Genomic DNA, 12,221 nt, shown 5'->3' on the forward strand with positions numbered 1-12,221 from the left:
CATATATGTGAACCCTTCAGAATGATTTCTGCATAAATTGGCCATAACATTTTACCTGATCTTCATCTAAGTCACAACAATAGACAAAGAGAGTCTGCTTAAACTAATAACGCACAAACAATTATAATTGTTATGTCTTTATTGAACCCACCGTGTAAACATTCACAGTGCAGGTTGGGGAAAGTATGTGAACCCTTGGATTTAATAACAGGTTGACCCTACTTTGGCAGCAATAACCTCAACCAAACGTTTTCTGTAGTTGCAGATCAGACCTGCACAACCTTCAGGGGGAATTTTGGACCATTCCTCTTTATAAAACTGTTTCAGTTCAGCAATATTCTTGGGATCTCTGGTGTGAACCGCTCTCTCGAGGTCATGCCACAGCATCTCAATCGGGTTGAGGTCAGGACTCTGACTGGGCCACTCCAGAAGGCGTATTTTCTTCTGCTCAAGCCATTCTGTTGTTGATTTACTTAWGTCTAATGGGTTGATGTCCTGTTGCATCACCTAACTTCTGTTGAGCTTCAATTGGCYGACAGATAGCCTTATATTCTCCTGCAAAATGTCTTMATAAACTTGGGAATACATTTTTCCGTCGATGATAYCAAGCTGTCCAGGCCCTGAGGCAGCAAAGCAGCCCCAAACCATGATGCTCCCTCCACCATAGTTTACAGTTGGGATGAGGTTTTGATGTTGGTGTGCTGTGCCTTTTTTTATCCACACATAGTGTTGTGTGTTCCTTCCAAACAACTCAACTTTAGTTTAATCTGTCCTCATAATATTTTGCCAGTAGCGCTGTGGAATATCCAGGTGCTCTTTTGTGAACTTCATATGTGCAGNTTTATTTATTTTTGCTCCTTTGCACCCCATTATTTATATTTCTACTTTGCACATTCTTCCACTGCAAATCTACCATTCCAGTGTTTTACTTGCTATATTGTATTTACTACACCACCATGGTATTTATTTGCCTTTTACCTCCCTTATCTCACCTCACATTGTATATAGACTTATTTTTCTACTGTATTATTGACTGTATGTTTGTTTTACTCCATGTGTAACTCTGTGTTGTTGTATGTGTCGAACTGCTTTGCTTTATCTTGGCCAGGTCGCAATTGTAAATGAGAACTTGTTCTCAACTTGCCTACCTTGTTAAATAAAGGTGAAATGTCATTGTCAAATTTGGGTCCCCAGGCAAAGCCAGTTGAGAACCACTGGTCTAAAGAATACATGCCAGAACAAGCACACAAAATGTGGTGGATACACAATCTTCTGAAGCTAAGATATGATACATCAATATCCATCACATCCACAACCATTATGGATGTTATGGATATCATAACACTGAAAAAGGATAATGAAAATGAACAGAGAAACCAAATAAAAACCATATAAAACATGAAAGTTAGCTTGAAATAGAACGTTTCAAGATGATCCGATGTAAGGTGCAACTTTTACAAAACCTTTTCCTTAAAAAACGTCATGGATTAATACATTACCTGTCCCAGACACCCCCCGATCTTTACAAGACTATAGAACACGCAAAGAAACCCAAGACACTTCAATTTGGTCTGTATTTATCCATTATCAGCTAATCTTCACAATTTATAGTGGAGAGTGCGATAATTTGAGCCAAAGGGGTAAATTGAGACACACCCTTGTCTCGAGGAAACCATACACAACATTTTTTGGGATATATTTAGGAAGAGGTCATCATTTCACGGAGTCTGTCAAGTAAGAAACCAGATGGAAAACGTAGTAAGCAAGTTAGGTGCAAAAAACGGATTTTCCCCAAATTAATTGATAGTGTTTCATGGTGCTTGTATCTAAACTAAAGTTGATAATTTTAAGATTGAGAGAGAGAGAGCAAGACAGAGAGAGAGAGAGAGAGACAGAGAGAGAGGGGGAGATGGGACAGAGAGAGAGAGCGAGAGAGAGGGGGAGATGAGAGAGAGAGATATGAGAGAGACAGAAATATTGAAGGATGTTGAAAATTTGAATCGAGGCAATAAATCTCCTGCCACACTTGCGTCCTCGTAAGCACCGTGGACGAAGAGGTATATGCTGTAAATTATCTTAAAAGTATGTTCGTGTGGGACACCGTAACGCATCGTAATCTGCCCTATAGGACAAGGTGAAGAAAGATAGAGATGGAAAACTCATCTGAAAACAACATGACACGTCCCAGGATAGGAAGATGAATGCTTTAACGTACAGTAGATTAAGCTAGAAGTAGCTAAGTGTCATCAGGATGTTATTTCTTCTCACTTCGGAGAGGAAGAGCCAAAGCCCGGGGCTTTCAAGGCAGTGCGGCAGGGGTGAGATTTTAAACTGATTTGCCTTCAACGAGACAGATGAGTTAACCACACAGGTTGGTGAGGCAATAAAACCAGAGCCCTTGAAATGAAATCAAACAGCAAAGTAATTACATGCAAACAATTGGACAGTCTTTTCTGGCACCATTGTCATCTGACACCGGGTTGCAAGGATCTTGCATGCAACTGGTCCGCCGCACGTGGAAATATATTTCCCTTGACAACCATGTTAATGTACACGTGTGGGGGACGGGATGTGTGTGGGATTAAGGTTGGCTGCACTTTTGATACATCGGTTAAAAGCTCGATTTTTCAGCCTGAATGATATTTCACCGCAAATGTGCCAGGGTGCATGGCAGATCACTCGTTCAGTGGGTTAATCAGCTTGGTCAGCTCAGCTGGTGTACCCATGGAATGAGTCATTTCTTCAGAACTGCTGTGAAGTGTTGAAAACCCCTTTATTTTATCATTCCAAGTGGTTTTAAGTGGCTCTATCAGTAAGTGCAATATCACCGAAACCTGTTTCTCATCTCATATCAACCCGTTTAAAAAATAATGTAAGTTTTAAAAGTATTGCGCTAATCGTAAAATCATATTTCATTATTGCTTGGACTTGTGAAGTTGGGCTTTCTGCTTAAATTGGGTGTCTCTATTTTTTTAGACAGTCTTTGTTCTTTCTTTCCCTTGATCAATCATGTCAAAGCCTGTTCAGTTGGCCAGGTAACACCCTAGCATACTGAATACATTTTGTTTCCATTATGCAGTATCTGTGTACTGTAATTAATGATACAAACCTTGTACAATACACCTAGCAGAAAAAAATTCTAAAATAATACCCTTAACTGATCTTCCTTCAATAAGAGAGAGCATTCATATTGACAGCAAGTGCATCTCATCCAAAACAATGTAAGGGGCTAATTAGGAGCAACTGTCCTTAGTGGTCTATACTTGCCAAACCCGAGAGAGACCGACTCGTTATGAATAATTGAAGGCCTTTCTCCCCCACACAACATCAACACTGAACCATTCTCGCCACCACTACTGCTGCCCATTCATAACTCCCTTGCATTCTGCCAATGTCCATTGTGGAGCCCCTCAAAATGAAGAATATTAAATTGTGTTGAATTTCAGAACTGTGGCACTCTCGACCTTCATCCCCAGTTCAATTGACGAAGTAACTCAACTAAGTAACTCGACCAACTGACTAACTCAAAAGACTAACGACTATAGAAGAAACTCAACTGACGCGACTGACTAACTCAAAAGACTAACGACTATAGAAGAAACTCAACTGACGCGACTGACTAACTAACTCAACTAACTCGCTCACTCACTAAACAAAGTAACTCAACAAACTCAATTGAACAACTCAACTGACTTCATTTTGTCTGTTCCACCCCACTGACTCTCTACTGCTGTCTCTCTCTGTCTTAGGGTACGGCCATGCGGCCCCCAGCACGGATGGAGGCAAGGTGTTCTGCATGCTCTACGCCCTGCTGGGCATCCCTCTCACCCTGGTCATGTTCCAGAGCCTGGGCGAGCGCATCAACACCCTGGTGCGCTACCTGCTGCACCGCCTGAAGAAGTGCCTTGGCATGCGGCGCACTGAGGTCTCCATGGTCAACATGGTGGCCATTGGCTTCATCTCCTGCATGAGCACGCTGTGCATTGGAGCACTCTCCTTCTCCTACTTCGAGGGATGGAGCTTCTTCCACGCCTACTACTACTGCTTCATCACTCTCACCACTATCGGCTTCGGGGACTATGTGGCACTGCAGAAGGATCACGCTCTACAGACCAACCCCAAGTACGTGGCCTTCTGCTTCATCTACATTCTCACTGGCCTGACCGTGATCGGAGCCTTCCTCAACCTGGTCGTGCTGCGCTTCATGACCATGAACGCGGAGGACGAGAAGCGGGACGCCGAGCAGCGCGCCCTCCTCTCCCGAAACGGACAGGCGGGAGGGCACAACCACATGCGCTGCGCCCCCGACTTGCCCTCCTCCTCCTCAGCTGCCTCAGGGTGTGGTGGAGGATCAGGGAACAGTGGTGTGGGGGGAGCAGGGCGGGGGCTGCGGAACGTGTACGCGGAGGTGCTCCACTTCCAGTCCATGTGCTCCTGCCTGTGGTACAAGAGCAGGGAGAAGCTGCAGTACTCTATCCCCATGATCATCCCCCGGGACCTGTCCACCTCGGACACATACATGGAGCAGGGGGAGGCCTTTTCCTCCGACCCCCTCCACCCGCTTCACTCCAATGGCTGCGTCTGCGGCATGCACCATCCCCACTCCGCCATCAGCTCTGTGTCCACGGGCCTGCACAGTCTCACCCCATACAGACTAGGACACAGCAAGCGGCGAAGCTCCATATAGAGGCCTGGGTTAGGGTTAGGGTTAGGGTTAGGGTTAGGGTTAGCAAGAATAGACCGGAGTTTTGACCCTTGAACTATATCTGCTATATTTTCAGCTTCCTTTCACATTTTGCCGTATTTAAGGTTGAAGTTCTTGATCTTCAATATTGGGAGATTGTTTGAATGATAAGAGGACATTGCACTATGAGAGACATACTTTTACGTGAAAGCGAGGATTATTAATTTTAAGAAACTGTGCATCATAAGCTACACTTGATTTTATGTTTGGTGAAGTGATACTATTATTTTTTCACAAATAATATTATCACTTCAATATATCACAAGAGATATATAGAAGTGTTACTCTCAGTAATCATCAATAAAAACTCCCAGTAGTCATCAATAAAATAAATGTAAATATATTTCTCATGTGGATACAGTTCTTAACCAATGTACTTACTAGGGAAGAAGGTATATTTTCAGTTAAACTATTCTAAAAACTCAGTCGACTCTTTTGATCTGCTTTAGTTACTTACTGTATCTTTCTCTCAATCCTCAAGACCTATCATACTTTGTAAAAAGTATTGTAATTTTCTTTCTAATGACTTTTTTTACATCCATATAATTGATTTACTGTATGTTTGTTATTAATTTGTTTTATGTTTTCATGATAGGGTTTTACTGAGAGCATTTGGGCTCACTGTGTATACTGTAGTAGACAGTCTAATTTACTGCTGCACTTTATAACATTATTGTGTGCTTTAAGGCACTGGAATTTATGTTTACTCACCTGATTTTTTGGTACCTAAATAATTTATTCTTATAGGTGTAATGCTCTTAAATGTTGTCTAAGGGAGATTTATAATGCCCTATGAAAGTGACACACATTTTTACTTCTGGGATCCTTGTTTTGTAGGCTTAGAATTTGCTTCAAATTTGCATCGTCAAATTCATTTTAAAATGTATATGTATTTTCATATGAATTGACTTACCATATGGCGGTTTGTGTGTATCATCCAAGAAGAAGCACAAATCCAAAAAGTTACAGCTGTTTCAGTGGAACTAGACAGGGTATTGGTTCGGATGTCTTTTGTCTTTGGTTCAGTTGGTTGAAATAGATTTCTAAATGCCTTTTTAGCATCCACAAAAATATGTCTACATCTGGCTGTCATAACAACCAAAATCTGAAGAAAAAAACAAGTCTGTACTTGGTTTTAATCTGCTTATTTTCCATCTCCTCAACCAGAAAACCAATTTATAACCAGAAACCTACATCATTATGATGTCACATGGCACATTTTGTCGACTGGGAATGCACATCCTCAAGCAGATAGAGCGTCTTTGGTGAGGCTCATATGGATCACAAGTTAATGATTTACTGAATAATCTTTATGTTATGGAGAAATTAGATTTGTTTGAAACATCATGAGATGGTACTTTAAATGTTTAACAGATTTTAAAAACATTTCATGGAGTTCATTGAAACTCTTTTTGATTCAATCACTTCAGATTGATTTGAAGATTACCATTTCTTTGAGTTGGAATTATTAATCACATTTTCTTAATAAAGTATAGGAATTGGAAATTGAATACCAACATTTCTTTTTTTCATTTTTATATATTCTGATTGGGTGGTAATGGTAACCAAAGTGAAAGTTAAAATCTCAGTTCATCACAGCATTTTTCAACAGCTTGGTGAAACAAAACAGCGTGATTGTTGAGAAAAAATAAGAAACCCGCACACTGCTCTTGCTAGTGTGGCCTCAAGGCCAATACGTAGGGCTTGGTGGGAAGCGGTGATACTAGCAGAAGCAGTTTGTGGGTTTCTTCTTTTTTCTCATCTTATTCAACTGTTTCCATGAACCTGCAACAAAGATAGCTCAGATTTGCGATTACCTTTTGAATTTTGAATTACAGTATGTAATTGTTGCCTGGTGGGGCATCAGTATGTATTTGAAATAGTTCAATAAAATAAAATAATAATAAAATCAAAATGCGCTTAATGATGTGATGCACATGTGGCTAAATTATGTTATGTGGTGTAGTATTTTCAAGGATTTCATTTATTTCTGAACAGACAGGAGTAATTATGTCATTTGATAAATTGATTTAAATTTATCAGGAGCACTTCCAACAACCCCTTCCTGCGGCTAATAATGAACACTTCTTATTATTCAATGGATTGTGGTGAGTAACCCCATATGATGTTATTGAGTAGGTAGGCCTATTGTTGCAATAATATTGAAAATAATCTATCAGCAAATAGCCTACAATTACAAGAGAATAATTTCAGTAAGTCAATGAACAAGTGTTTCTACCTAATCACTTATTTTGCCTGTTTAGCAAAGTGGTTTTAGTACCTATAGAAAGTCTACGCCCCCCTTGGATTTCTTCAAATTGTATTGTGTTACAAAGTGCGATTACATTTTTATTATATATTTTCTGTCAACGTACAAGACAAAATACGCTAATGTCAAAGTGGAAGATTTTTTMGGGGGGATTAATGAAAAATAAAACACTAATATACCTTGATTATATATAATTATTCTCGCCCTGAGTCAATATATGTTGTAGGTTATGGTCCTACTGAAAGGTGAATTCCTCTCCCGGTGTCTGGTGTAAAGCAGACTGAAGCAGGTTTTACTCTAGGATTTAGCCTGTGCTTAGCTACATCCCATTTCTTTTCACCCTGAAAAACTCCCCAGTCTTTGCCAATGTCAAGAATACCCATACAAGGATGCAGCCACCACCATGCTTGAAAATAAGGAGGCAGTTACTCATTGAAGTGTTGTGTTGGATTTGCCCCAAACATAAGGCTTTGCATTTAGGCCCAAAAGTGTATTCCTTTGCAGTATTGTTTGCAATATTAGTTGAGTGATTTATTGGATACATATGCATCTGTATATCTTTATTCATCTTTTCACTGTAATTTAGATCATTATTTTAGAGTCACTACAATGTTGTTGATCCATCTTTAGTTTTCGTCCGTCAGAGCCATTGAACTCTGTAAGTGTTTAAAAATCACCAATGGCCTCAAGGTGAAATCCCTGACCAGTGTCCTTCCTGTCCTGTAGATCAATGACATAAAACTAGAACTGAATCTTAACTCAAGAAAACGTGAAAACTTTCAAGGGGGTGTAGACTTTCTATAGGCACTGCCTTGTTATAGAAACAACGTAGGCCTTATGACCTGTTTAACCATTGTAGCACAGTTTCTATGTCCATAAGGCTAATAAGAAAACATGTCAAATGACTTGAATATCCTATGGGAAAAGTGTCAAAATGTGTATTCGCAGGAAAAATGACTGAAAYAGCAGAAAAGTATTAGAAAGTTCAGGAAAACATCAGGGAAGCTCATCTGGTAGGCTATATAGGCCTAGTGTGTGTGTTTTAGAGTAGATCTGCACTGCTTTAAATTCCTAGACTAATGACCATGTGCACTCACCATAACTTAGTTAACATTGCCAACCTAATTGTAACATTTCCAAATGGAGATTCAGTGAAAACAAAAATCTTACATTGATTGATTTATCAAGATGAGTTCCCATGCTTGTCTCAAAGCAGCGCAATGGCGCTGTCCCAATCAAAACGGTGCTGAAATGAGCATCTGACCACACACGGCAATTGCTTTACATTTATTACAATGGTTGGATGACTTTGGGAGTGTACGTAACCACAGCTCTACGAACTAAGCGGTGCATTCAGTTGATTATACATTTTTTGAACCATAGAAGATTCGGGCCTGACCCAAAATCATTCGGGGCAAAGCCCCAAAAGCCCAATCCTTCTATTACATTCGCAATTGCACTGCTCCTTCCCTATCCTGCCAGGAAACCCCAGGTCAAAAAAGTAGATAACAACACCTCCGCCACGCCGATCCTCAACACGGGGCCCCCACAGGGGTGCGTGCTCAGCCCCTTCCTGTACTCCCTGTTCATCCATGACTGCGTGGCTACACACTCCAAAGCAATCATCAAGTTTGCTGACAACACCAAAGTGGTAGGCCTGATCACCAAAAATGTTGAGACAGCCTACAGGGAGGATGTGAGAGCCCTGGTGGAGTGGTGCCAGGAAAATTACCTCTCCCTTAATGTCAACAAAATGAAGGAGCTGATCATGGACTACAGGATACAGCAGAGAGAGCACGCTCCAAATTGACGGGGCCGCAGTGGAGAGGGTCAAAAGATTAAAGTTCCTTGATGTTTACATCCTTGAGGGCCTGAAATGGTCCCTCCACACCAACACCGTAGTGAAGAAGTCGCAACAGGCTCTATTCAACCTCAAAGGTTGAAGAACTACTACAGATGCACCATCGAGGTCATTCTGTCGGGATGTATCAACGCCTGGTACGACAACTGCACCCTCCTTAACCACAGTGCTCTACAGAGGATGGTGCGGTCAGCCCAACCCATCACCGGGGGATTAAAGACTGCTGCTCTATGTACAGTACCAGTCAACAGTTTGGACACACCTACTCATTCAAGGGTTTTCCTTCATTTTTTCTATTTTCTTCATTGTAGAATAATAGGGAAGACGTTAAAACTATGACATTTTATTTCACCTTTATTTAACCAGGTAAGCTAGTTGAGAACAAATTCTAATTTGCAACTGCGACCTGGCCAAGATAAAGCATAGCAATTCGACACATACAAAAACACAGAGTAACACATAGAATAAACAAAACATACAGTCAATAATACAGTAGAAAAAATTAAGCAAAAAAAGTCTATATACAGTGAGTGCAAATGAGGTAAGATAAGGGAGATAAGGCAATAAATAGGCCATGGTAGCAATGTAATTACAATATAGCAATTAAACACTGGAATGGTCGATGTGCAGAAGATGAATGTGCAAGTAGAGATACAGGGGTGCAAAGGAGCAAGATAAATAAATAAATACAGTATGGGGATGAGGTAGATAGACGGGCTGTTTACAGATGGGCTATGTACAGGTGCAGTGATCTGTGAGCTGCTCTGCTCGGAGATATGAGTCTCCAGCTTCAGTGATTTTTGCAGTTCGTTCCAGTCATTGGCAGCAGAAAACTCGAAGGATAGGCGACCAAAGGAGGAATTGGCTTTGGGGGTGACCAGTGAGATATACCTGCTGGGGCGCGTGCTATGAGTGGGTGCTGCTATGGTGACCAGTGAGCTGAGATAAGGCAGGGCTTTACCTAGCAGAGACATGTAGATAACCTGTAGCCAGTGGGTTTGGCGACGAGTATGAAGCGAGTGCCAAACAACGAGAGCGTACAGGTCGCAGTGGTGGGTAGTGTATGGGGCTTTGGTGACAAAACGGATGGCACTGTGATAGACTGCATCCAATTTGTTGAGTAGAGTGTTGGAGGCTATTTTATAGATGACATCGCCAAAGTCGAGGATCGGTAGGATGGTCAGTTTTACGAGGGTATGTTTGGCAGCATGAGTGAAGGATGCTTTGTTGCGATATAGGAAGCCGATTCTAGATTTAATTTTGGATTGGAGATGCTTAATGTGAGTCTGGAAGGAGAGTTTACAGTCTAACCAGACACCTAGGTATTTGTAGTTGTCCACGTATTCTAAGTCAGAGCCATCCAGAGTAGTGATGCTGGACGGGCGGGCAGGTGCGGGCAGTGATTGATTGAATAGCATGCATATAGTTTTGCTTGCATTTAAGAGCAGTTGGAGGCCACGGAATGACAGATGGACGGCATTGAAGGTATTTTTGAAGGTTAGTTAACACAGTGTCCAAAGAGGGGCCAGAAGTATATAGAATGGTGTCGTCTGCGTAGAGGTGGATCAGAGAATCACCAGCAGCAAGAGCGACATCATTGATGTATACAGAGAAGAGAGTCTGCCCGAGAAATGAACCCTGTGGCACCCCCATAGAGACTGCCAGAGGTCCGGACAACAGGCCCTCCAATTTGACACACTGAACTCTATCAGAGAAGTAGTTGGTAAACCAGATGAGGCAATCATTTGCGAAACCAAGGCTGTCGAGTCTGCCAAAAAGAAAGCCTTGGCCAGGTCGATGAATACGGCTGCACAGTAATGTCTCATATCGATGGCGGTCATGATGTCGTTTAGGACCTTGAGCGTGGCTGAGGTGCACCCATGACCAGCTCTGAAACCAGATTGCATAGCAGAGAAGGTACGGTGGGATTCGAAATGGTCGGTAATCTGTTGTTAACTTGGCTTTCGAAGACCTTAGAAAGACAGGGTAGGATAGATAAAGTCTGATTTGCACTTTTCGCACCAAAGTACGTTAATCTCTAGGAGACAGAACGTCTCGTTCAACACATATGGAGTCATGTAGTAACCAAAAAAGTGTTAAACAAATCAAAATATATTTTATATTTGAGATTCTTCAATGTAGCCACCCGTTGTCTTGATGACAGCTTTGCACACTCTTGGCATTCTCTCAACCAGCTTCATGAGGTAGTCACCTGGAATGCATTTCAATTAACAATATCCAATTATCTCTGGCCTTGGTGCACACCATGCACTGCTCTACTTTTGAAGTTCCAATGAATAGCAAAGCCTCCCGTTACCGCATTGGTATTGTCAATCTCAGTAAGCATGGCTGTCTTTTTGCATGACCAGGTAAAAAAGTTATGAAAACTGTCAATGATACAAAACAAATACTTTGCGTCTTGAGAATTGCTTGTCCCCTGTGCTAAAACTAAGTTTAGTTTGTGGGAATAACAATGAATGAGCAGGGCCTATTGACAGTAGGTTTTCACAAGTGCCTGAACCCCACCTAGCTGCCCATTCATGCAGCTTGCTTCGTCGTAAGGCTGGCAGATGAGTTTTGCTGCTGGATTGTATTTCCGATAGTTTCCATTACAACAGGTGAAGCTGGTTGAGAGAATGCCTAGAGTGTGCAAAATTGTCATCAAGGCAAAGGGGGGCTACTTTGAAGAATCTATTTTGATTTGTTTAACAATTTTTTGGTTACTACATGATTCCATGTGTGTTATTTCATAGTTTGATGTCTTCACTATTATTCTACAATATAGAAAATAGTCAAACAAAGAAAAACCCTTGAATGAGTAGTAATGTCCAAACTTTTGACTGTTACTGTATTTCCACCGAATATTTCTTCATGCAGTTCATGCTTTACAATTGTTTATGCACTATTTATCAAGTCTTGGTGCTTATGTTTGCGTACTTTGCGGGTTGACATGCATCTGATGTGTATGCTAAATTGGACGCCAGGCAACTTTGTCAACTTTTATAGGCTGAAAGGCCAGGAGGTTCTAGTGTTAAAAGCTTGCCAGTCTGGGCCTAAGCCGGTGTTCCTGGCCTTGACCAAAGCCTTGTCTCTTTTATGAATAAGAATTACTTCTGATAATTCTGGAGTGTACCAGGCATTCAATCTACTTTCAACCCTTAATTTTTTGAAGGGAACATGATTATGTAAGATACTATTGAAGACATCTGCAAAGAGGCTCAAAGCTTAATCAGGTTCAGGTATAGCTGAAATACAATCAAGGACACTAAAATAAAGATAATGTCAAAAAGTCTGTTCACGGAAGTTTTTAAAGTTCCTCTTTGTGATGATACGAGGCTTAGATTTTT

At 41.2% G+C, this 12,221-nt stretch overlaps 1 protein-coding gene across 1 annotated transcript; it reads left to right on the forward strand.

The window, feature by feature from the left end:
* The first annotated feature begins 3,740 nt into the window (after positions 1-3,740).
* LOC111972968 (potassium channel subfamily K member 3) lies at positions 3,741-6,599 on the forward strand. Its single transcript, XM_024000080.2, has one exon. The coding sequence runs from the start codon at positions 3,797-3,799 to the stop codon at positions 4,685-4,687; it is 891 nt and encodes a 296-aa protein (XP_023855848.2). The 5' UTR covers positions 3,741-3,796; the 3' UTR covers positions 4,688-6,599.
* Positions 6,600-12,221: the final 5,622 nt, after the last annotated feature.

Source organism: Salvelinus sp. IW2-2015, linkage group LG14 (assembly GCF_002910315.2).
Source record: "Salvelinus sp. IW2-2015 linkage group LG14, ASM291031v2, whole genome shotgun sequence".
Taxonomy (NCBI): Eukaryota; Metazoa; Chordata; class Actinopteri; order Salmoniformes; family Salmonidae; genus Salvelinus; species Salvelinus sp. IW2-2015.

Coding starts and splice junctions, on each gene's coding strand:
- LOC111972968 (XM_024000080.2), top strand. CDS start 3,797: ATGCTCTACGCCCTGCTGGGCATCCCTCTCACCCTGGTCATGTTCCAG.